Source organism: Oncorhynchus mykiss, unplaced genomic scaffold (assembly GCF_013265735.2).
Source record: "Oncorhynchus mykiss isolate Arlee unplaced genomic scaffold, USDA_OmykA_1.1 un_scaffold_351, whole genome shotgun sequence".
Taxonomy (NCBI): Eukaryota; Metazoa; Chordata; class Actinopteri; order Salmoniformes; family Salmonidae; genus Oncorhynchus; species Oncorhynchus mykiss.
Window position 1 is genome coordinate 42,501 of NW_023493799.1, and position 27,726 is coordinate 70,226.

Consider the following 27,726-nt stretch of genomic DNA (forward strand, 5'->3'; position numbering starts at 1 on the left):
GTCGGCGCATAACGGATACATAAACAGGATCTATTTTAATGGACGACAAAATCTTCTTTTTTCATTTTGATAATCCTAACCACTTAAACGTTTAGGCTAATATAAATGTATTAAAGCGGAGTGGAGTGGATTATCTCGTATCATGTCAAGGATTTGGATATCGAAATAACCTAATTTCTCACTTTTTTCCTCAGAGTGGAATGAGACAATCTGGGGTTTTATATCAGTCGGATAACCCTGCTACTACTAAAATGGTATAATCGAACCGTAGCCTATTGAATGGGAGTGTAGACTGGACTCTTCTCGTATTATGAAAAGGTTCTGCTGAAGTTTGGTGGGTTGGTTGGTTAAACACGGACCATGTCGGGAGTTGTGCGGAGCCTGAGCCGCTGCCTGCTGCCGGCCGAGGCCACCCGAGAGGCGGGCGGCAGCAAGGACAGGATCCGGGAAAGGGACGCGGTGCAGGAGCGAGAGGCTCGGCGGAGGAGCCGGGAGATTGATGCCATGCTTGCACGAGAGAGGCGTGCTGTAAGGCGGCTCGTGAAAATCCTTCTCCTCGGTGCTGGAGAGAGCGGCAAATCGACCTTCCTCAAACAGATGAGGATTATTAATGGGAAAGAGTTCGACAAGAAAGCCCTACTCGACTTCCGGGACACAATCTTTGAGAATATCATAAAGGTAGCCAAAATAAATACTTTTAGATAAGAGTTATAACCATTGTGACTCATGCAGTGAACAGGCCCGTGTTATTGTAGCATGGCATTTCTCCAAGGGAAAACGACGTTATTCAGTCAATTCCCCGCGCACTGTATTGACGCGCATCAGGCAGAGGCCCATCCTAGTTAGTTCAATTCAAAAGCTCTGAGTTCTGAGTGTTGATCTCATTGACACTGGATATTAGGTCAAAGTCAGCTCCTTCCCTATTATTCTCTACTGTATATGGAGTTTGTCTCCTGGAAACTGATCCCAAGTCAGCTTCTACCCTATTATTCTGTACTGTATATGGAGTTTGTCTCCTGGAAACTGATCCCAAGTCAGCTCCTATTCTATTATTCTCTACTGTATATGGAGTTTGTCTCCTGGAAACTGATCCCAAGTCAGCTTCTACTCTCATTGACAAAACATTGGATATTAGGTCCGTTTGTGCATTTCCCTCTCTATAGAATGGGTAGGACTGGGGCAGGGAAAACGGTGGTGTCAGACGTTCACACTATGTAAAACGGGTTCTAGATCAGTGGTGTCAGACGTTCACACTAAGTCAAACTGGTTCAGTCAGTGGTGTCAGACGTACACACAAAGTAAAACTGGTTCTAGATCAGTGGTTAGGTTTGTATCTAACGGATCAGTGGTCCCATGCAGACCAGACGTACACTTTGTACCTAACTAAAACACATTAACTATGACACAGTGTGACTCACGTCTGGCTCTCGTGCCGCGTTCACATGCTGGTCAGAACTCGGGATTTATCGACTTTCTAAGCAAGTCTGAAATGTCAAGAGTTTCCTAGATCTGATCAGTGTGTGAACGTGGCATCAGCCGGCAGACTTAGATGTGTATGTGCGCCCGAACACGCATGAGTGTGTGTGTCACTGCAGTGAGGAAGTGACTACTAGTTTCTCTGACACACACACACACACACACACACACACACACACACACACACACACACACACAGAGAGAGAGAGAGATATAAAAAGTTTCCAATTGCCATACTTTGTGTTTGAATTGTTTATGTACAGAGAGCCACTCCGACCCTCAGATATCAGTTACAAATGAAGCATGTAATGTGTAGTGAATCTGCCAGATCAGAGGCTAGAAGGGATGACCAGGGATGTTCTCTGTTTAGTGAGTCCTCCAGATCAGAGGCAGTAGGGATGACCAGGGATGTTCTCTGTTTAGTGAGTCCTCCAGATCAGAGGCAGTAGGGATGACCAGGGATGTTCTCTGTTTAGTGAGGCCTCCACATCAGAGGCAGTAGGGATGACCAGGGACGTTCTCTGTTTAGTGAGTCCTCCAGATCAGAGGCAGTAGGGACGACCAGGGATGTTCTCTGTTTAGTGAGTCCTCCAGATCAGAGGCAGTAGGGATGACCAGGGACGTTCTCTGTTTAGTGAGTCCTCCAGATCAGAGGCAGTAGGGATGACCAGGGACGTTCTCTGTTTAGTGAGTCCTCCAGATCAGAGGCAGTAGGGACGACCAGGGATGTTCTCTGTTTAGTGAGTCCTCCAGATCAGAGGCTAGTAGGGATGACCAGGGACGTTCTCTGTGTAGTGAGTCCTCCAGATCAGAGGCTAGTAGGGATGACCAGGGACGTTCTCTGTTTAGTGAGTCCTCCAGATCAGAGGCAGTAGGGATGACCAGGGATGTTCTCTGTTTAGTGAGTCCTCCAGATCAGAGGCAGTAGGGATGACCAGGGATGTTCTCTGTTTAGTGAGTCCTCCAGATCAGAGGCAGTAGGGATGACCAGGGATGTTCTCTGTTTAGTGAGTCCTCCAGATCAGAGGCAGTAGGGATGACCAGGGATGTTCTCTGTTTAGTGAGTCCTCCAGATCAGAGGCAGTAGGGATGACCAGGGATGTTCTCTGTTTAGTGAGTCCTCCAGATCAGAGGCAGTAGGGACTTCTAACAACATCATATATATTTTTTAAAGCTACTGTTTAATTACTGTGGTCTTAATGAAACACATGTGTCTGACACACGCACGCACGCACGCACGCACACACACACACAATTTATAAAGAGACTTCTAACAACATCATATATATTTTTTAAAGCTACTGTTTAATTACTGTGGTCTTAATGAAACACATGTGTCTGACACACACACACACACACACACTCTCACACACACACACACACACACACACACACACACACACACACACACACACACACACACACACACACACGGTCAGACTGTATGTCTGTTGGTGAAGAGAGAGAGAGACAGAGAGAAGGGGTCTATATGATTTATCCATTATCTGGATCTTCTGGGTTTAGCTTGAGAAGCTTCTGTTGTCCCCAATGTTCCCTTTAAGCTGCGCACATCCGCAGCCCCGCGCAGAGAAGCACGAGATTGAACTTCACTCAACGTTATAGAGTTTCCCCCCTTTAGGTTACTGTATCAACGTTCTAGAGTTTCCCCCCTTTAGGTAACCGTATCAACGTTCTAGAGTTTCCCCCCTTTCGGTAACACTATCAACGTTCTAGAGTTTTTCCCCTTTTAGGTAACACTATCAACATTCTAGAGTTTTCCCCCTTTAGGTAACACTATCAACGTTCTAGAGTTTTCCCCATTTCGGTAACACTATCAACGTTCTAGAGTTTCCCCCCTTTAGGTAACACTATCAACGTTCTAGAGTTTCCCCCCTTTAGGTAACAATATCAACGTTCTAGAGTTTCCCCCCTTTAGGTAACACTATCAACGTTCTAGAGTTTTCCCCCTTTAGGTAACACTATCAACGTTCTAGAGTTTTCCCCCTTTAGGTAACACTATCAACGTTCTAGAGTTTCCCCCCTTTAGGTAACACTATCAACGTTCTAGAGTTTCCCCCCTTTAGGTAACACTATCAACGTTCTAGAGTTTCCCCCCTTTAAGTAACACTATCAACGTTCTAGAGTTTCCCCCTTTAGGTAACGCTATCAACGTTCTAGAGTATCCCCCCTTTAGGTAACACTATCAACGTTCTAGAGTTTTCCCCTTTAGGTAACACTATCAACGTTCTAGAGTTTCCCCCCTTTAGGTAACACTATCAACGTTCTAGAGTTTCCCCCCTTTAGGTAACACTATCAACGTTCTAGAGTTTCCCCCCTTTAGGTAACACTATCAACGTTCTAGAGTTTCCCCCCTTTAGGTAACACTATCAACGTTCTAGAGTTTCCCCCCTTTAGGTAACACTATCAACGTTCTAGAGTTTTCCCCTTTAGGTAACACTATCAACGTTCTAGAGTTTTCCCCTTTAGGTAACACTATCAACGTTCTAGAGTTTTCCCTTTTAGGTAACACTATCAACGTTCTAGAGTTTCCCCCCTTTAGGTAACACTATCAACGTTCTAGAGTTTCCCCCTTTAGGTAACACTATCAACGTTCTAGAGTTTTCCCCTTTAGGTAACACTATCAACGTTCTAGAGTTTCCCCCCTTTAGTTAACACTATCAACGTTCTAGAGTTTTCCCCTTTAGGTAACACTATCAACGTTCTAGAGTTTTCCCCTTTAGGTAACACTATCAACGTTCTAGAGTTTTTCCCCTTTAGTTAACACTATCAACGTTCTAGAGTTTATCCCCTTTAGTTAACACTATCAACATTCTAGAGTTTTCCCCTTTAGGTAACACAATCAACGTTCTAGAGTTTTCCCCCTTTCGGTAACACTATCAACGTTCTAGAGTTTTCCCCTTTAGTTAACACTATCAACGTTCTAGAGTTTCCCCCCTTTAGTTAACACTATCAACGTTCTAGAGTTTTCCCCTTTAGGTAACACTATCAACGTTCTAGAGTTTTCCCCTTTAGGTAACACTATCAACGTTCTAGAGTTTTTCCCCTTTAGTTAACACTATCAACGTTCTAGAGTTTATCCCCTTTAGTTAACACTATCAACATTCTAGAGTTTTCCCCTTTAGGTAACACAATCAACGTTCTAGAGTTTTCCCCCTTTCGGTAACACTATCAACGTTCTAGAGTTTTCCCCTTTAGTTAACACTATCAACGTTCTAGAGTTTCCCCCCTTTAGTTAACACTATCAACGTTCTAGAGTTTTCCCCTTTAGGTAACACTATCAACGTTCTAGAGTTTTCCCCTTTAGGTAACACTATCAACGTTCTAGAGTTTTTCCCCTTTAGTTAACACTATCAACGTTCTAGAGTTTATCCCCTTTAGTTAACACTATCAACGTTCTAGAGTTTTCCCCCTTTCGGTAACACTATCAACGTTCTAGAGTTTTCCCCTTTAGTTAACACTATCAACGTTCTAGAGTTTCCCCCCTTTAGTTAACACTATCAACGTTCTAGAGTTTTCCCCTTTAGGTAACGCTATCAACGTTCTAGAGTTTTCCCTTTTAGGTAACACTATCAACGTTCTAGAGTTTTTCCCCTTTAGTTAACACTATCAACTTTCTAGAGTTTTTCCCCTTTAGTTAACACTATCAACGTTTCCCTTTATTGTGGGAATTGCGATCGAATCAACTCAATATGTTTTGAGTTCAAAGTGAGAGCTGCATGTAGCCACACATTTTGTTCATATCCTTTGCTAATTAGGGAGTTATTTGCTAATTGGGTAGTTATTAGCCCAGTTATAGATCAATTGCAGTGATTGCTTCCTACAAAAGCACAAAACGTGTACATTTCTAGACATCTTTGAAAAGCGAGTAAAGAGGTTTTTTTTTGTCTTAAAGGGGCAGTGTTGTATTTTGAGACAGGCTTGATTACGCTCAGTAGCCAATAGGCAGAGGGTAGCATAATGTGTCTGATTCTCTGTAATAATGATATGGGAATAATAATGCATTTTATTTTGTAAAGTGGTTTCTTGTATCAAACAACACAACATTTTCAGTCACCTCCTTGTCTGATAAAACACGTGGAATAACAGGTTAATGTCAGGCCCTGCTGCGCCACTTTGGAGCCCAAAAACGGGCTCAGTGTTCACAGTAAACGCAGGCTGGAAGTTGCACAGAATTTTCACAACGTTCAGGTTTGTGCTCAGCAGACCTGAAATTTGAGGGAACGTTGTATGTAACATAGAATAGACTCTTCTGGGTTAGCTAAATACGCTTCTGTTTCCAATAATGTGTGTGTAGCATGTGAAAGACCTAAGAGCTTTGTGAGTACCAGTAGATAGATACATACACTGTATCACTGGTTGTAGATAGATATACTGTAATACTGGTTGTAGATAGATACACTGTAATACTGGTTGTAGGTAGATACACTGTAATACTGGTTGTAGATAGATACACTGTAACACTGGTTGTAGATAGATACACTGTAACACTGTAACACTGGTTGTAGATAGATACACTGTAACACTGGTTGTAGATAGATACACTGTAATACTGGTTGTAGGTAGATACACTGTAATACTGGTTGTAGATAGATACACTGTAACACTGGTTGTAGATAGATACACTGTAACACTGTAACACTGGTTGTAGATAGATACACTGTAACACTGGTTGTAGATAGATACACTGTAATACTGGTTGTAGATAGATACACTGAAACACTGGTTGTAGATAGATACACTGTAACACTGGTTGTAGATAGATACACTGTAATACTGGTTGTAGATAGATTCGCTGTAACACTGGTTGTAGATAGATACACTGTAATACTGGTTGTAGGTAGATACACTGTAATACTGGTTGTAGATAGATACACTGTAATACTGGTTGTAGATAGATACACTGTAACACTGGTTGTAGATAGATACGCTGTAACACTGGTTGTAGATAGATACACTGTAATACTGTAACACTGGTTGTAGATAGATACACTGTAATACTGGTTGTAGATAGATACACTGTAACACTGGTTGTAGATAGATACACTGTAATACTGGTTGTAGATAGATACACTGTAATACTGGTTGTAGATAGATATACTGTAATACTGGTTGTAGATAGATACGCTGTAACACTGGTTGTAGATAGATACACTGTAACACTGGTTGTAGATAGATACACTGTAACACTGTAACACTGGTTGTAGATAGATACGCTGTAGCACTGGTTGTAGATAGATACACTGTAACACTGGTTGTAGATAGATACACTGTAACACTGTAACACTGGTTGTAGATAGATACACTGTAACACTGTAACACTGGTTGTAGATAGATACGCTGTAACACTGGTTGTAGATAGATACACTGTAACACTGGTTGTAGATAGATACACTGTAACACTGTAATACTGGTTGTAGATAGATACACTGTAATACTGGTTGTAGATAGATACACTGTAATACTGTAACACTGGTTGTAGATAGATACACTGTAACAGTGGTTGTAGATAGATACACTGTAACACTGGTTGTAGATAGATACACTGTAACACTGGTTGTAGATAGATACACTGTAATACTGGTTGTAGATAGATACACTGTAATACTGGTTGTAGATAGATTCGCTGTAACACTGGTTGTAGATAGATACACTGTAACACTGGTTGTAGATAGATACACTGTAACACTGTAACACTGGTTGTAGATAGATACACTGTAATACTGGTTGTAGATAGATACACTGTAACACAGGTTGTAGATAGATACACTGTAACACTGGTTGTAGATAGATACACTGTAATACTGGTTGTAGATAGATACACTGTAACACTGGTTGTAGATAGATTCGCTGTAACACTGGTTGTAGATAGATACACTGTAATACTGGTTGTAGATAGATACACTGTAACACTGTAACACTGGTTGTAGATAGATACACTGTAACACTGGTTGTAGATAGATACACTGTAATACTGGTTGTAGATAGATACACTGTAACACTGTAACACTGGTTGTAGATAGATACACTGTAACACTGGTTGTAGATAGATACACTGTAATACTGGTTGTAGGTAGATACACTGTAATACTGGTTGTAGATAGATACACTGTAACACTGGTTGTAGATAGATACACTGTAACACTGTAACACTGGTTGTAGATAGATACACTGTAACACTGGTTGTAGATAGATACACTGTAATACTGGTTGTAGATAGATACACTGTAACACTGGTTGTAGATAGATACACTGTAACACTGGTTGTAGATAGATACACTGTAATACTGGTTGTAGATAGATTCGCTGTAACACTGGTTGTAGATAGATACACTGTAATACTGGTTGTAGGTAGATACACTGTAATACTGGTTGTAGATAGATACACTGTAATACTGGTTGTAGATAGATACACTGTAATACTGGTTGTAGATATATACACTGTAACACTGGTTGTAGATAGAACACTGTAACTCTGGCTGTAGATAGATACGCTGTATCACTGGTTGTAGATAGATACACTGTAACTCTGGCTGTAGATAGATACGCTGTAACACTGGTTGTAGATAGATACACTGTAACACTGGTTGTAGATAGATACACTGTAACACTGGTTGTAGATAGATACACTGTAACTCTGGCTGTAGATAGATACGCTGTAACACTGGTTGTAGATAGATACACTGTAACACTGGTTGTAGATAGATACACTGTAACACTGGTTGTAGATAGATACACTGTAATACTGGTTGTAGATAGATACACTGTAACACTGTAACACTGTAACACTGGTTTTAGATAGATACACTGTAACACTGGTTGTAGATAGATACACTGTAACACTGGTTGTAGATAGATACACTGTAATACTGGTTGTAGATAGAACACTGTAACTCTGGCTGTAGATAGATACGCTGTAACACTGGTTGTAGATAGATACACTGTAACACTGGTTGTAGATAGATACACTGTAACACTGGTTGTAGATAGATACACTGTAATACTGGTTGTAGATAGATACACTGTAACACTGTAACACTGTAACACTGGTTTTAGATAGATACACTGTAACACTGGTTGTAGATAGATACACTGTAACACTGGTTGTAGATAGATACACTGTAACACTGGTTGTAGATAGATACACTGTAATACTGGTTGTAGATAGATACACTGTAACACTGTAACACTGTAACACTGGTTGTAGATAGATACACTGTAACACTGGTTGTAGATAGATACACTGTAACACTGGTTGTAGATAGATACACTGTAACACTGTAACACTGTAACACTGGTTGTAGATAGATACACTGTAACACTGTAACACTGGTTGTAGATATATACACTGTAACACTGGTTGTAGATAGATATACTGTAATACTGGTTGTAGATAGATACACTGTAATACTGGTTGTAGGTAGATACACTGTAATACTGGTTGTAGATAGATACACTGTAACACTGGTTGTAGATAGATACACTGTAACACTGTAACACTGGTTGTAGATAGATACACTGTAACACTGGTTGTAGATAGATACACTGTAATACTGGTTGTAGGTAGATACACTGTAATACTGGTTGTAGATAGATACACTGTAACACTGGTTGTAGATAGATACACTGTAACACTGTAACACTGGTTGTAGATAGATACACTGTAACACTGGTTGTAGATAGATACACTGTAATACTGGTTGTAGATAGATACACTGAAACACTGGTTGTAGATAGATACACTGTAACACTGGTTGTAGATAGATACACTGTAATACTGGTTGTAGATAGATTCGCTGTAACACTTGTTGTAGATAGATACACTGTAATACTGGTTGTAGGTAGATACACTGTAATACTGGTTGTAGATAGATACACTGTAATACTGGTTGTAGATAGATACACTGTAACACTGGTTGTAGATAGATACGCTGTAACACTGGTTGTAGATAGATACACTGTAATACTGTAACACTGGTTGTAGATAGATACACTGTAATACTGGTTGTAGATAGATACACTGTAACACTGGTTGTAGATAGATACACTGTAATACTGGTTGTAGATAGATACACTGTAATACTGGTTGTAGATAGATATACTGTAATACTGGTTGTAGATAGATACGCTGTAACACTGGTTGTAGATAGATACACTGTAACACTGGTTGTAGATAGATACACTGTAACACTGTAACACTGGTTGTAGATGGATACACTGTAACACTGGTTGTAGATAGATACACTGTAACACTGTAACACTGGTTGTAGATAGATACACTGTAACACTGTAACACTGGTTGTAGATAGATACGCTGTAACACTGGTTGTAGATAGATACATTGTAACACTGGTTGTAGATAGATACACTGTAACACTGTAATACTGGTTGTAGATAGATACACTGTAATACTGGTTGTAGATAGATACACTGTAATACTGTAACACTGGTTGTAGATAGATACACTGTAACACTGGTTGTAGATAGATACACTGTAACACTGGTTGTAGATAGATACACTGTAACACTGGTTGTAGATAGATACACTGTAATACTGGTTGTAGATAGATACACTGTAATACTGGTTGTAGATAGATTCGCTGTAACACTGGTTGTAGATAGATACACTGTAACACTGGTTGTAGATAGATACACTGTAACACTGGTTGTAGATAGATACACTGTAATACTGGTTGTAGATATATACACTGTAACACTGGTTGTAGATAGATACACTGTAACACTGGTTGTAGATAGATACACTGTAATACTGGTTGTAGATAGATACACTGTAACACTGGTTGTAGATAGATTCGCTGTAACACTGGTTGTAGATAGATACACTGTAATACTGGTTGTAGATAGATACACTGTAACACTGTAACACTGGTTGTAGATAGATACACTGTAACACTGGTTGTAGATAGATACACTGTAATACTGGTTGTAGATAGATACACTGTAACACTGTAACACTGGTTGTAGATAGATACACTGTAACACTGGTTGTAGATAGATACACTGTAATACTGGTTGTAGGTAGATACACTGTAATACTGGTTGTAGATAGATACACTGTAACACTGGTTGTAGATAGATACACTGTAACACTGTAACACTGGTTGTAGATAGATACACTGTAACACTGGTTGTAGATAGATACACTGTAATACTGGTTGTAGATATATACACTGTAACACTGGTTGTAGATAGATACACTGTAACACTGGTTGTAGATAGATACACTGTAATACTGGTTGTAGATAGATTCGCTGTAACACTGGTTGTAGATAGATACACTGTAATACTGGTTGTAGGTAGATACACTGTAATACTGGTTGTAGATAGATACACTGTAATACTGGTTGTAGATAGATACACTGTAATACTGGTTGTAGATATATACACTGTAACACTGGTTGTAGATAGAACACTGTAACTCTGGCTGTAGATAGATACGCTGTATCACTGGTTGTAGATAGATACACTGTAACTCTGGCTGTAGATAGATACGCTGTAACACTGGTTGTAGATAGATACACTGTAACACTGGTTGTAGATAGATACACTGTAACACTGGTTGTAGATAGATACACTGTAACTCTGGCTGTAGATAGATACGCTGTAACACTGTTTGTAGATAGATACACTGTAACACTGGTTGTAGATAGATACACTGTAACACTGGTTGTAGATAGATACACTGTAATACTGGTTGTAGATAGATACACTGTAACACTGTAACACTGTAACACTGGTTTTAGATAGATACACTGTAACACTGGTTGTAGATAGATACACTGTAACACTGGTTGTAGATAGATACACTGTAATACTGGTTGTAGATAGAACACTGTAACTCTGGCTGTAGATAGATACGCTGTAACACTGGTTGTAGATAGATACACTGTAACACTGGTTGTAGATAGATACACTGTAACACTGGTTGTAGATAGATACACTGTAATACTGGTTGTAGATAGATACACTGTAACACTGTAACACTGTAACACTGGTTTTAGATAGATACACTGTAACACTGGTTGTAGATAGATACACTGTAACACTGGTTGTAGATAGATACACTGTAACACTGGTTGTAGATAGATACACTGTAACACTGGTTGTAGATAGATACACTGTAATACTGGTTGTAGATAGATACACTGTAACACTGTAACACTGTAACACTGGTTTTAGATAGATACACTGTAACACTGGTTGTAGATAGATACACTTTAACACTTTAACACTGGTTGTAGATAGATACACTGTAACACTGGTTGTAGATAGATACACTGTAACACTGGTTGTAGATAGATACACTGTAACACTGTAACACTGTAACACTGGTTGTAGATAGATACACTGTAACACTGTAACACTGGTTGTAGATATATACACTGTAACACTGGTTGTAGATAGATACACTGTAACACTGGTTGTAGATAGATACACTGTAACACTGGTTGTAGATAGATACACTGTATCACTGGTTGTAGATAGATACACTGTAATACTGGTTGTAGATAGATACACTGTAACACTGTAACACTGTAACACTGGTTGTAGATAGATACACTGTAACACTGTAACACTGGTTGTAGATAGATACACTGTAACACTGGTTGTAGATAGATACACTGTAACACTGTAACACTGTAACACTGGTTGTAGATAGATACACTGTAACACTGTAACACTGGTTGTAGATAGATACTCTGTAACACTGTAACACTGGTTGTAGATAGATACTCTGTAACACTGTAACACTGGTTGTAGATAGATACACTGTAACACTGGTTGTAGATTGATACACTGTAACACTGGTTGTAGATAGATACACTGTAACACTGGTTGTAGATAGATACTCTGTAACACTGTAACACTGGTTGTAGATAGATACTCTGTAACACTGTAACACTGGTTGTAGATAGATACACTGTAATACTGGTTGTAGATAGATACACTGTAACACTGTAACACTGTAACACTGGTTGTAGATAGATACACTGTAACACTGTAACACTGGTTGTAGATAGATACACTGTAACACTGGTTGTAGATAGATACACTGTAACACTGTAACACTGTAACACTGGTTGTAGATAGATACACTGTAACACTGTAACACTGGTTGTAGATAGATACTCTGTAACACTGTAACACTGGTTGTAGATACATACACTGTAACACTGGTTGTAGAGAGATACACTGTAACACTGGTTGTAGATTGATACACTGTAACACTGGTTGTAGATAGATACACTGTAACACTGTTTGTAGATAGATACTCTGTAACACTGTAACACTGGTTGTAGATAGATACACTGTAACACTGGTTGTAGATAGATACACTGTAATACTGGTTGTAGATAGATACACTGTAACACTGGTTGTAGATAGATACACTGTAACACTGTAACACTGGTTGTAGATAGATACTCTGTAACACTGTAACACTGGTTGTAGATAGATACACTGTAATACTGGTTGTAGATAGATACACTGTAACACTGTAACACTGTAACACTGGTTGTAGATAGATACACTGTAACACTGTAACACTGGTTGTAGATAGATACACTGTAACACTGGTTGTAGATAGATACACTGTAACACTGTAACACTGTAACACTGGTTGTAGATAGATACACTGTAACACTGTAACACTGGTTGTAGATAGATACTCTGTAACACTTTAACACTGGTTGTAGATACATACACTGTAACACTGGTTGTAGATAGATACACTGTAACACTGGTTGTAGATTGATACACTGTAACACTGGTTGTAGATAGATACACTGTAACACTGTAACACTGGTTGTAGATAGATACTCTGTAACACTGTAACACTGGTTGTAGATAGATACACTGTAACACTGGTTGTAGATAGATACACTGTAACACTGGTTGTAGATTGATACACTGTAACACTGGTTGTAGATAGATACACTGTAACACTGTAACACTGGTTGTAGATAGATACTCTGTAACACTGTAATACTGGTTGTAGATAGATACACTGTAACACTGGTTGTAGATAGATACACTGTAATACTGGTTGTAGATAGATACACTGTAACACTGGTTGTAGATAGATACACTGTAACACTGTAACACTGGTTGTAGATAGATACACTGTAACACTGGTTGTAGATAGATACTCTGTAACACTGTAACACTGGTTGTAGATAGATACACTGTAATACTGGTTGTAGATAGATACACTGTAACAATGGTTGTAGATAGATATACTGTAACACTGTAATACTGGTTGTAGATAGATACACTGTAACACTGGTTGTAGATAGATACCCTGTAACACTGGTTGTAGATTGATACACTGTAATACTGGTTGTAGATAGATACACTGTAACACTGGTTGTAGATAGATATACTGTAACACTGTAATACTGGTTGTAGATAGATACACTGTAACACTGGTTGTAGATAGATACACTGTAACACTGGTTGTAGATAGATACACTGTATCACTGGTTGTAGATAGATACACTGTAATACTGGTTGTAGATAGATACACTGTAACACTGGTTGTAGATAGATACACTGTATCACTGGTTGTAGATAGATCAAAATAACACATTTTGTACTTGAGTGAGTGTATGTATCCAGCGCCGTCTCTCTCTATAGGGGATGTGTGTATTGGTGGATGTATATATTAATGTATATATTGTTCTACAGGGGATGCGTGTATTGGTAGATGTATATATTAATGTATATATTGTTCTACAGGGGATGGGTGTATTGGTAGATGTATATATTAATGTATATATTGTTCTACAGGGGATGGGTGTATTAATGGATGTATATATTGTTCTATAGGGGATGGGTGTATTGGTGGATGTATATATTAATGTATATATTGTTCTACAGGGGATGGGTGTATTAATGGATGTATATATTGTTCTATAGGGGATGTGTGTATTGGTAGATGTATATATTAATGTATATATTGTTCTATAGGGGATGCGTGTATTGGTAGATGTATATATTAATGTATATATTGTTCTACAGGGGATGCGTGTATTGGTAGATGCACGGGACAAGCTGGGGATTCCGTGGCAGAACTCTGAAAATGAGAAGCACGGCATGTTTGTGATGTCATTTGAGGGGCGTGGTGGAGTGGCGGTAGAACCAATGGAATTCCAGCTTTATGGTCTGGCGCTGGACGCTCTGTGGAGGGATTCTGGAATACAGGACGCCTACGCACGACGCAGTGAGTTTCAACTGGTGAGTCTGACAGATACACACACACACACACACACAGAGATACACACACACACACACACACACACACAGAGATACACACACACACACACACACACACACACACACACACACACACACACACACACACACACACACACACACACAGAGAGATACACACACACACACACACACACACACACACACACACACACACACACACACACACACACAGAGATACACACACACACACACACACACACACAGAGATACACACACACAGAGATACACACACACACACACACACAGAGTTACACACACACACACACACACACACACACACACACATACACACAGAGATACACACACACACACACACAGAGATACACACAGAGATACACATACACACACACACACACACACACACACACACACACACACACACACACACACACACACACACACACACAGAGAGATACACACACACACACACACACACACACACACAGCTACACACACACAGAGAGATACACACACACACACACACAGCTACACACACACACACACAGCTACACACACACAGCTACACACACACAGCTACACACACACACACACACACACACACACACACAGAGATACACACACACACACAGCTACACACACACACAGAGATACACACACACATACACACACACACTCAGCTACACACACACACACACACACAGCTACACACACACACACAGAGATACACACACACATACACACACACACACACACACATACACACACTCAGCTACACACACACACACACAACTACACACACACGACAGCCGTGTCTGAGACTGAAAGATCACACACTCTCATTTGTTTGTGTCAGAGAGTGACTGTGTGTGTTGTTATTATGATGTCACAGTCTCTCCCTGGTCTTCAACTCCAGATAAGTTAGAGCTGCAGTCAACATTCAAAACAGTTTGTTGTTTACAAACTGAGAACACGCTATGACAAAAAAAAGATTCTAGAACCTAAAAGGATTCTTTGACTGTCCCCATAGGAGAACCCTTTGAAGAACCCTTTTAGGTTCCAAGTAGAACCCCTTTTGGGTTCCATGTTCCACAGAGGGTTCTACCTGGAACCAAAAAGGGTTCTCCCTTGGAGACAGCCGAAGAACCCTTTTGGAACCTTTTTTTTAAGAGTGTATTTGAGTGTGTAGAGTGTGTAGTCTGTGAAGTGCAGTGTGTGTAGAGGGTGTAGTGTGTGTAGTCTGTGAAGTGTAGTGTGTGTAGAGGGTGTAGTGTGTGTAGTGTTGTGTGTAGTGTTGTGTGTAGTGTAGTGTGTATTGTAGTGTGCAGTGTGTGTAGAGGGTGTAGTGTGTGTAGTGTGTGTAGTGTTGTGTAGAGGGTGTAGTGTGTGTAGTGTTGTGTGTAGTGTTGTGTGTAGTGTAGTGTGTATTGTAGTGTGCAGTGTGTGTAGAGGGTGTAGTGTGTGTAGTGTGTGTAGAGGGTGTAGTGTGTGTAGTGTGTGTAGAGGGTGTAGTGTGTGTAGTGTTGTGTGTAGTGTTGTGTGTAGTGTAGTGTGTATTGTAGTGTGCAGTGTGTGTAGAGGGTGTAGTGTGTGTAGTGTGTGTAGTGTTGTGTGTAGTGTAGTGTGTATTGTAGTGTGCAGTGTGTGTAGAGGGTGTAGTGTGTGTAGTGTGTGTAGTGTTGTGTGTAGTGTAGTGTGTATTGTAGTGTGCAGTGTGTGTAGAGGGTGTAGTGTGTGTAGTGTTGTGTGTAGTGTTGTGTGTAGTGTAGTGTGTATTGTAGTGTGCAGTGTGTGTAGAGGGTGTAGTGTGTGTAGTGTGTGTAGTGTTGTGTGTAGTGTAGTGTGTATTGTAGTGTGCAGTGTGTGTAGAGGGTGTAGTGTGTGTAGTGTGTGTAGAGTTGTGTGTAGTGTTGTGTGTATTGTAGTGTGCAGTGTGTGTAGAGGTTGTAGTGTGTGTAGTGTGTGTAGAGTGTGTAGTGTTGTGTGTATTGTATTGTGCAGTGTGTGTAGAGGGTGTAGTGTGTGTAGTGTGTGTAGAGTGTGTAGTGTAGTGTGTATTGTAGTGTGCAGTGTGTGTAGAGGGTGTAGTGTGTGTAGTGTGTGTAGAGTGTGTAGTGTGCAGTGTGTGTAGAGGGTGTAGAGTGTGTGTATAGGTTTGTATGTTGCTAGGTGACAACAAGGCTGTCAGGGCTGACTAGAGACTAATTTATCGTTAATTTATCGTTAATTTATCATTAATTTATCGTTAATTTATCATTAATTTATCGCTGTCTGACATAAAAAAATCCACTCATGGTAGTTTGTGTTGTCAACCTTCGTCCTGTCAAGAATATGTACCCATAAAACACTGTGCAATACTGGCCCTATTGGCCACGCCGCTCCTGGACCAATCAGGACGAAGCCTGGGTAGAGGCTATATAATCAGATAATATTGTTTATAGCCTGGGTAGAGGTTATATAATAAGATAGTATTGTTTATAGCCTGGGTAGAGGCTATATAATAAGATCGTATTGTTTATAGCCTGGGTAGAGGCTATATAATAAGATAGTATTGTTTATAGCCTGGGTAGAGGCTATATAATAAGATCGTATTGTTTATAGCCTGGGTAGAGGCTATATAATAAGATCGTATTGTTTATAGCCTGGGTAGAGGCTATATAATTAGATAGTATTGTTTAAAGCCTTGGTAGAGGCTATATAATTAGATAGTATTGTTGAAAGCTGTGCTATAGTTGTTCATTCTAGTTATTTTTGAAAAGCCCCAACAACTTTAGGACAACACCTTTGTAGGCTAGAATATTTGGGAAATTAGCTACTGTTCATAACCTTAAACTCGTCTTAAAACATTTACGACAGGCCGGTAAGAAGAATGAGGATAGGTTATTGGACATTTGGTTTTTAGACCTCGCATAGAGAGATCTTCCCGGCCCGCATGGGTCATATCTTTCTTAATGAGCTGTAACTTGAATAAACTTGTTTTTTTTCGAAAGGCTATTGATATAGTTGTTTCTGTCATTACTAGTTCCCTGGATACCTTACGTTGTCAGGCTATTGATATAGTTGGTTCTGTCATTATTAGTTCCCTGGATACCTTACGTTGTCAGGCTATTGATATAGTTGGTTCTGTCATTACCAGTCTGATATACCTTATGTTGTCAGGCTATTGATATAGTTGGTTCTGTCATTACTAGTCTGATATACTTTATGTTGTCAGGCTATTGATATAGTTGGTTCTGTCATTACTAGTCTGATATACCTTATGTTGTCAGGCTATTGATATAGTTGGTTCTGTCAAAACTAGTTCCCTGGATACCTTACGTTGTCAGGCTATTGATATAGTTGGTTCTGTCATTACTAGTCTGATATACCTTATGTTGTCAGGCTATTGATATAGTTGGTTCTGTCATTACTAGTCTGATATACCTTATGTTGTCAGGCTATTGATATAGTTGGTTCTGTCAAAACTAGTTCCCTGAATACCTTACGTTGTCAGGCTATTGATATAGTTGGTTCTGTCATTACTAGTCTGATATACCTTATGTTGTCAGGCTATTGATATAGTTGGTTCTGTCATTACTAGTCTGATATACCTTATGTTGTCAGGCTATTGATATAGTTGGTTCTGTCAAAACTAGTTCCCTGGATACCTTACGTTGTCAGGCTATTGATATAGTTGGTTCTGTCATTACTAGTCTGATATACCTTATGTTGTCAGGCTATTGATATAGTTGGTTCTGTCATTACTAGTCTGATATACCTTATGTTGTCAGGCTATTGATATAGTTGGTTCTGTCAAAAGTAGTTCCCTGGATACCTTACGTTGTCAGGCTATTGATATAGTTGGTTCTGTCATTACTAGTCGGATATACCTTATGTTGTCAGGCTATTGATATAGTTGGTTATGTCATTACTAGTCTGATATACCTTATGTTGTCAGGCTATTGATATAGTTGGTTCTGTCATTACTAGTCTGATATACCTTATGTTGTCAGGCTATTGATATAGTTGGTTCTGTCATTACTAGTCTGATATACCTTACGTTGTCAGGCTATTGATATAGTTGGTTCTGTCATTATTAGTCCTGTGGATACCTTACGTTGTCAGGCTATTGATATAGTTGGTTCTGTCATTATTAGTTCCCTGGATACTTTACGTTGTCAGGCTATTGATAATGTTGGTTCTGTTATTACTATTCCATGGATACCTTACGTTGTCAGGCTATTGATATAGTTGGTTCTGTCATTATTCATTCCCTGGATACCTTACATTGTCAGGCTATTGATATAGTTGGTTCTGTCATTATTAATTCCCTGGATACCTTACATTGTCAGGCTATTGATATAGTTGGTTCTGTCATTATTAATTCCCTGGATACCTTACGTTGTCAGGCTATTGATAAAGTTGGTTCTGTCATTACTAGTTCACTGGATACCTTACGTTGTCAGGCTATTGATATAGTTGGTTCTGTAATTATTAGTTCCCTGGATACCTTACGTTGTCAGGCTATTGATATAGTTGGTTCTGTCATTATTAGTTCCCTGGATACCTTAAGTTATCAGGCTATTGATATAGTTGGTCCTGTCGTTATTAGTTCCCTGGATACCTTACATTGTCAGGCTATTGATCAACTTGGTTCTGTCATTATTAGTTCCCTGGATACCTTCTGCTGTGCACTGTCCTGCTGTGTTCTGTCCTGCTGTGTTCTGTCCTGCTGTGTACTGTCCTGCTGTGTACTGTCCTGCTGTGTGCTGTCCTGCTGTGTACTGTTCTGCTGTGTGCTGTCCTGCTGTGTACTGTTCTGCTGTGTGCTGTCCTGCTGTGTACTGTCCTGCTGTGTACTGTCCTGCTGTGTTCTCTCCTGCTGTGTACTGTCCTGCTGTGTGCTGTGTACTGTCCTGCTGTGTACTGTCCTGCTGTGTTCTGTCCTGCTGTGTTCTGTCCTTAATAGTAATAATAGTAATAATAGTAATGATAGTAATATTAATAATAATAGTAATAATAATAATAATAGTAATGATAATAATAATAATAATAATAATAATAGTAATAATAATAATAACAATACTAATATTAATAATAGTAATAATAATAATAACAATAATAATATGAATAATAATATTAATAATAATACTAATAATATTAATAATACTAATAATAATATTAATAATAATAATAATAATAGTAATACTAATATTAATAATAATAATACTAATAATAATAAGAATAATAATATTAATAGTAATAATAATAATAGTAATAATGATAGTAATAATAATAATAATAGTAATACTAATAATAAAAGTAATAATAATAATAGTAATAATGATAGTAATAATAATAGTAATAATAATAGTAATAATAATAATAACAATAATAATAGTAATACTAATATTAATAATAATAATACTAATAATAAGAATAATAATAGTAATAATAATAATAGTAATAGTAATAATAATAATAGTAATAATGATAGTAATAATAATAATAATAATAGTAATAATAGTAATAATAATAATAGTAATAATAATAATAGTAATAATAATAATAATAATAGTAATAGTAGTATTAATACTAATACTGCAGTGTCAGATGTTTATCATGTTTGGAACACCTGGATCACATGCGGACCCAAACGGAACTCACACCTATTTAGCTCCAGACGACACATCATGTGAGCCACTCTCAGGAGGGGAAAGGTCACACTCTGGAGATGGAGAGAGAAAGACTTTAGAGATCGACTTTGGTTAGCAAACGAGGCTAATCTTGTCATTAGTCACAGTGGATAATGCTAGCATGCTAACGTGATACACAGAAGACAACTTGGTTCCTGTTCAGATAAACAGAACAAGACAGAGTGAATCCTCAGACTGTAGCTGCCTTTCAGGCTTCTCTCTTTCTCTGTGTGTATTTTTCTCTCTTCTTCCATCTCTTTCTCTCTTACTATCTTTATTTAGGAGTCTTTATTTTTCTCCCTCTCGTTCTCTCTCACCCTCTCTCCTTTTCTCTGTCTGTCTCGCTACCCCTCTATCTTTCTCTCTGAGAGGTTTTTCCGGTTACCACAGCCCAGCTTTCCCAGGAAACTCTGGATCCCAGCCAGAGAAAAAGAGAGCGAGAGAGAGAGAGAGAAATAAGGTTGGGGGAGGGGAGAGGGGTTGAGAAAAACAGGATGACTGGGAGAAATGGAGAGAAGGGAGGAGTAGAGAGATAGAGAGAAAACAGAAACGACTGACAGCCACCCGCAGCACACACCCAGCAGCATACCACCCTGCATACCACTGCTGGCTTGCTTCTGAAGCTAAGCAGGGTTGGTCCTGGTCAGTTCCTGGATGGGAGACCAGATGCTGCTGGAAGAGGTGTTGGAGGGCCAGTAGGAGGCACACTTTCCTCTGGTCTAAAAAAAAATATCCCAATGCCCCAGGGCAGTGATTGGGGACACTGCCCTGTGTAGGGGTGCCGTCTTTCGGATGGGACGTTAAACGGGTGTCCTGACTCTCTGAGGTCATTAAAGAACCCATGGCACTTATCGTAAGAGTAGGGGTGTTAACCCCGGTGTCCTGGCTAAATTCCCAATCCGGCCATCAAACCATCACGGTCACCTAATAATCCCCAGTTTACAATTGTCTCACTCATCCACCTCCTCTCCCCTGTAACTATTCCCCAGGTCATTGCTGCAAACAGATGAATACAAAAATATTTTTTTAAACACACACACACAAGTTGGAGAACGTCACAATTGATAAGAGATTGAATCCTGTTATGCCGGAATCTGATCGTGCCGTCGGCTATGTGCCAATTAAAGGTAATTAACGATGTAGCTGACATATGCAGCGTTTACTGTTAATGCCAACGAGGGGAACATTCCCTTTAAAAGGTGCCCATAAGGAATGATCGAATCAGGCCCTTACTCTATCTTAAAGATACATGGGCCTGTTCACTGCAGTAGGGAGGAGAGAGACAACAGAGATAAACACTGTGGTGTGGAGCCTGTTCACTGCAGTAGGGAGGAGAGAGACAACAGAGATAAACACTGTGGTGTGGGGCCTGTTCACTGCAGTAGGGAGGAGAGAGAGACAACACTGTGGTGTGGGGCCTGTTCACTGCAGTAGGAAGGAGAGAGAGACAACACTGGGGTGTGGGGCCTGTTCACTGCAGTAGGGAGGAGAGAGACAACAGAGATAAACACTGTGGTGTCGGGCCTGTTCACTGCAGTAGGGAGGAGAGAGAGACAGAGATAAACACTTACTGTGGTGTGGGGCCTGTTCACTGCAGTAGGGAGGAGAGAGAGACAGAGATAAACACTTACTGTGGTGTGGGGCCTGTTCACTGCAGTAGGGAGTGTGTCGTAATTATTTAATTATTATTTAAAATTTAAGATTTTTTTTTTTTTTTAGTCGGGGACAGCCCTAGTGTGTGTGATAGTTATGAGCAACGTCGAATCCAAAAGCTCTCAAAACAACCACCCATTGCAACCAGGAGAGAGAGAGAGAGAGAGAGAGAGAGAGGGAGAGAGAGAGAGAGAGAGAGAGAGAGACAGAGAGAGAGAGAGAGAGAGAGAGAGAGAGAGAGTGTGTGAGAGGGAGAGAGAGAGAGAGAGAGAGAGAGTGTGTGTTAGAGGAAGGGGGAGGGGCCAAACAGTCTATTCAGACCTCGTCTAGTAGTAAAGCCTCTAATCTGACCAATACAAACTGTGAATGGAGTCCATTCCAGCTGCCTTACTCACTCACACCACAACTACACCAGTTCTATCCATTGATTGGTTTAACCCACCAGAAACCTGTTTTGATTGGTCAGCTGTAATGCATCGGCTGTGACAGGCTTTAGTCATTGGTTTTTCCTCAGTTCCCCCCAATGTTACATGTTTTATTAACTTGGTTCATAAATTATATACAAAAAAAACATGCCATCTCTCTATCTCTCATCCCCTCTCTCTCCCCCTCCCTCCCTCTCTCCCCCTCCCCCTCTCTTCCTGTCTTCCTGAAATAGAGAGGAAACCTCAGTCCATATGCTTACTCAGTCTTTAAAATCCTCTGTCAGCATTTTCACCGTTGACTAATAAAGTTATTTTAGTTTTGAAATGGTAACTTCAGAGAAAAAAATACTATTTTGTCTCTTTCTCTCTCTCCCCATCTCTCTCTCTCTCTCTCTCTCTCTCTCTCCCTCTCTCTCACTCTCTCTCTCTCTCTGTGTCAGTAGTGATGCATACTGCTATTTGTCACACCACTGTAGGTCTAGTCAGCAGCATGTGTGTGTGGTATGGGTGTAGGTCGCCTCGTCGCGAACCAGGCTTCCCTAAAATGGGAAGTGTGGGGATGTTCCATGGCAGAAATCAGGAAGGAACCCGGTGCCTTGCTTGGGAGGAGCTCATCAGATTTATGCCAAAAGACTATCAACAAAACAACCACTGGTTACAAAACATTTTATAACGTTTTGTCCAGATGAGCTAAAGCTGTCAAGCTGCAGTAAGAAGGAATAAATGATATACAACACTGGCCATATCAATATTTATATTTTTAGTTTCTGAAGTGATATTTGGCTGTAAAGGCTAGCATGCGGGACAAGTCGCTACGGGGGGAGAAAAGTCAGCTAACCTCGTAAGCTACCTAGGTATAACTAACTAGCTAGCTACTAGCTACTATAACTAACTAGCTAGCTACTATAACTAACTAGCTAGCTACGAGCTAGTTCAATGTCTCTCAGGATTATAAAGCCAAACCAAAAAGATAATAAAAACAGCATATTATTGACCTAAATGGATAGCTGTGTTAGCCCAGTCGCTAGCTTATACAGGGTCAGTGACACATAGAGCAACCATGTCTATGGGAACTACTGCAGTCATTTTGTTAGCAACATTGCTAAAAATGAACGAAATAACATAGAAATGCTACCTGTAATGCTTATCTCCTGTAGCCTAACTAACTGTCGTCTCCTTACTGTCATATTGTACCTAAATTACAAGGGTTGGATTTGAACTAAACAATTTTTAAACAACATTTCCTGGTTGTTAAAACTCTTAATAGTTTTCCTAATTTCAGTTTTTATGTGACCAAAAACAAGCAACTATAATGTAGACCGGGAAGCATAGAAATAGAGCACATAGAACATATCTACTGCTTATTAGACTTGCTTTTCATGAGAAATGACAGATCTATAACTTACATTTCTATCTGAATTTGGTCTGGTCACCCCCCAAAAAATGTTACATATTGTCGCTTTAAAAGGCATGTAGAAAATCTGGTATATGGTTTGCCTCATGAACATGGTCTACTGGGGTCATTTTAAGTAGAGAACGTAGAGCTCAACATGTAAACAATGTGCCAGTTCAGCTATTCTCTGATCCAGATGACAGATGCCCTAAAGGCCAGTAGTGCCGTCACACTGTAGGACTGTGGCTGTATTAGTGATGTCATATGAGAAGCTGCACAATTAATTCACATAGCTGAGAGAGAGAGAGAGAGAGAGAGAGAGAGAGAGAGAGAGAGAGAGAGAGAGAGAGAGAGAGAGAGAGAGAGAGAGAGAGAGAGAGAGAGAGATAGAGAGAGAGAGAGACAATCAAGTACAACTTATTGGAGATCTTACCACTATACATAAAGGTTATGTTAATTTGAGAATACAACACAGACCCATTACAGACAGAACCCCCTTCCTCTCTTTATTGAAACACAGACCCACTGTTATGTAAAGATGAGACATCTTAGTGTAAACAACACTAGATTGTTGACTTAGCAACAAGTAGGTTATTATTACTAAAGTTATTAAGTTATTACTAAGTTATTATTACTAAGTTATTATTACTATTACTAACCCTGCTCCACTGATCTACTGGCTGAGCAGACTTCTATTCCAGAGGTGGCCAACCCTGCTCCACTGATCTACTGGCTGAGTAGACTTCTATTCCAGAGGTGGCCAACCCTGCTCCACTGATCTACTGGCTGAGTAGACTTCTATTCCAGAGGTGGCCAACCCTGCTCCACTGATCTACTGGCTGAGTAGACTTCTATTCCAGAGGTGGCCAACCCTGCTCCACTGATCTACTGGCTGAGTAGGGTTCTATTCCAGAGGTGGCCAACCCTGCTCCACTGATCTACTGGCTGGCTGAGCAGACTTCTATTCCAGAGGTGGCCAACCCTGCTCCACTGATCTACTGGCTGAGTAGGGTTCTATTCCAGAGGTGGCCAACCCTGCTCCACTGATCTACTGGCTGAGTAGACTTCTATTCCAGAGGTGGCCAACCCTGCTCCACTGATCTACTGGCTGGCTGAGCAGACTTCTATTCCAGAGGTGGCCAACCCTGCTCCACTGATCTACTGGCTGAGTAGACTTCTATTCCAGAGGTGGCCAACCCTGCTCCACTGATCTACTGGCTGGCTGAGCAGACTTCTATTCCAGAGATGGCCAACCCTGCTCCACTGATCTACTGGCTGAGTAGACTTCTATTCCAGAGGTGGCCAACCCTGCTCCACTGATCTACTGGCTGGCTGAGCAGACTTCTATTCCAGAGATGGCCAACCCTGCTCCACTGATCTACTGGCTGAGCAGGGTTCCATTCCAGAGGTGGCCAACCCTGCTCCACTGATCTACTGGCTGAGTAGACTTCTATTCCAGAGGTGGCCAACCCTGCTCCACTGATCTACTGGCTGAGTAGACTTCTATTCCAGAGGTGGCCAACCCTGCTCCACTGATCTACTGGCTGAGTAGACTTCTATTCCAGAGATGGCCAACCCTGCTCCACTGATCTACTGGCTGAGCAGACTTCTATTCCAGCCCAGAAAATAGCACTCTTGATGATCAACTCTTTAGATGTGATGATGAGTTGGTAATCGGGTGTGTTATTGCTGGGCTGGAAAATAACCCTGCACAGCCAGCAGCTCCCGTTGTAACCAGGTTAATACACTGTGTGGGATGTTTAACTGTATAACTGTATACAGCATTCTGTTAAACATAGGTGGGCCAACACATATAACCCAGGGCACATAGGATATACCCTTCGTCTCTTGGGACGTTCATCGGGACCTCTCTCTTCATCTGCCAACGGGCTTTCTTTCACAGCATTCCATAGCCGAGGACAGATTACATCACAAAGAAACAGGCTTCATTATACTCCAATGAGACGGCACTGAATAGTATGTTGCCATTATCTCTCTGTCCTCGTAGTTTAACCCTCTAGGGACTGGAGAATTTGTTCATAATGACCTGTCCAGTGGCCTACCATTCTCCCGTTACTGACAGCTGAAGCGGCAATGTCACCCTCTTCCATGGCCGTTATCTAGAAAATACATTTGGAGACTATTTTTAATTTTACAATGATTACATCAAGATAGCTAGCCAATAGGAAGTTAGCTAGCTGATTACATTTAATTCACTTAGCTAAACAGTGTGTAAAGTTAGCTAGCTCGCTAGTTAGCAGCTCAGTGGAGTCTACAAAGTGGCCTACTGTAGCCAGCTAGCTAGTTAGCAGTTCAGTGGAGTCTACAAAGTGGCCTACTGTAGCCAGCTAGCTAGATGGCAGCTCAGTGGAGTTAGCCTATAAAGTGGCCTACTGTAGCCAGCTAGCTAGTTAGCAGCTCAGTGGAGTCTACAAAGTGGCCTACTGTAGCCAGCTAGCAGCTCAGTGGAGTTAGCCTATAAAGTGGCCTACTGTAGCTAGCTAGCTAGTTAGCAGATTAGTGGAGTCTACAAAGATGCCTACTGTAGCCAGCTAGCTAGTTAGCAGATCAGTGGAGTCTACAAAGAATGTTAGAAATGTAACATATAATCAAAATATGTTCGGTGTGTTTTTGCACCAAATCTAAATTCTCCAGACGGTGGTATGGCAACGTGAGACTAGAGTGTAATGTATTGTGTGTGTGTCTGTCTGCCTGTGTATGTAGTCTGTGTTAATCTCCTCAACGCTGGGAATTCCCCCTCTCCCCCACTCCTGGCCCCTCCCCTCTGACTTTGTTTCCTGTGGCGGTGACATCACAGGTCAACCTTTGGGTCATGGGGGTTGCGTTTCCTGTTTGGCACGGCAACATAACGGTTCACGACCGTTCGTCCAATGGGGTCCGTTTTAGAACACGACTCTGTGACAAATTATTATTCATTTATAAGACAAGTTGGAATCTCATTTGGAGAAGACAAACTGACATTTACAATGAGACCAGACCAGAGCCCATCAGCTAAATGAAAGACGGATTGAAAGAAGAACAGTAGAAAGAGGAATAGTTTTGGAAAGAGGAATAGTTTTGGAAAGAGGAATAGTTTTGGAAAGAGGAATAGTTTTGGAAAGAGGAATAGTTTTGGAAAGAGGCATAGTTTTGGAAAGAGGAATAGTTTTGGAAAGAGGCATAGTTTTGAAAAGAGGCATAGTTTTGGAAAGAGGAATAGTTTTGGAAAGAGGCATAGTTTTTGGAAAGAGGAATAGTTTTGGAAAGAGGCATAGTTTTGGAAAGAGGAATAGTTTTGGAAAGAGGAATAGTTTTGGAAAGAGGCATAGTTTTGGAAAGAGGAATAGTTTTGAAAAGAGGAATAGTTTTGGAAAGAGGCATAGTTTTTGGAAAGAGGAATAGTTTGGAAAGAGGCATAGTTTTGGAAAGAGGAATAGTTTTGAAAAGAGGAATAGTTTTGGAAAGAGGCATAGTTTTTGGAAAGAGGCATAGTTTTGGAAAGAGGAATAGTTTTTGGAAAGAGGAATAGTTTTGAAAAGAGGAATAGTTTTGGAAAGAGGAATAGTTTTGGAAAGAGGCATAGTTTTGGAAAGAGGAATAGTTTTGGAAAGAGGCATAGTTTTGAAAAGAGGAATAGTTTTGGAAAGAGGAATAGTTTTGGAAAGAGGCATAGTTTTTGGAAAGAGGAATAGTTTTGGAAAGAGGCATAGTTTTTGGAAAGAGGAATAGTTTTTGAAAAGAGGAATAGTTTTGAAAAGAGGAATAGTTTTGGAAAGAGGAATAGTTTTGGAAAGAGGAATAGTTTTGAAAAGAGGAATAGTTTTGGAAAGAG

General features: G+C 40.2%; 1 protein-coding gene and 1 long non-coding RNA gene across 2 annotated transcripts in view; both read left to right on the top strand.

The window, feature by feature from the left end:
* Positions 1-27,726, top strand: part of gna12a (guanine nucleotide binding protein (G protein) alpha 12a) — a 34,517-nt gene that overhangs the window by 475 nt on the left and 6,316 nt on the right. The window contains exons 1-2 of the mRNA XM_036973893.1: positions 1-678; positions 14,536-14,751. The exon at positions 1-678 is cut by the window's left edge and continues 475 nt beyond it. Of these exons, the coding sequence (XP_036829788.1) occupies positions 361-678; positions 14,536-14,751 (534 nt within the window). The 5' untranslated portion in view covers positions 1-360. The remainder of the gene's footprint in view (positions 679-14,535; positions 14,752-27,726) is intronic.
* LOC118952241 lies at positions 24,557-27,185 on the top strand. The gene is made up of 3 exons (XR_005043300.1): positions 24,557-24,756; positions 24,810-24,866; positions 24,920-27,185. It is a non-coding gene; the product is annotated as an uncharacterized LOC118952241 (long non-coding RNA).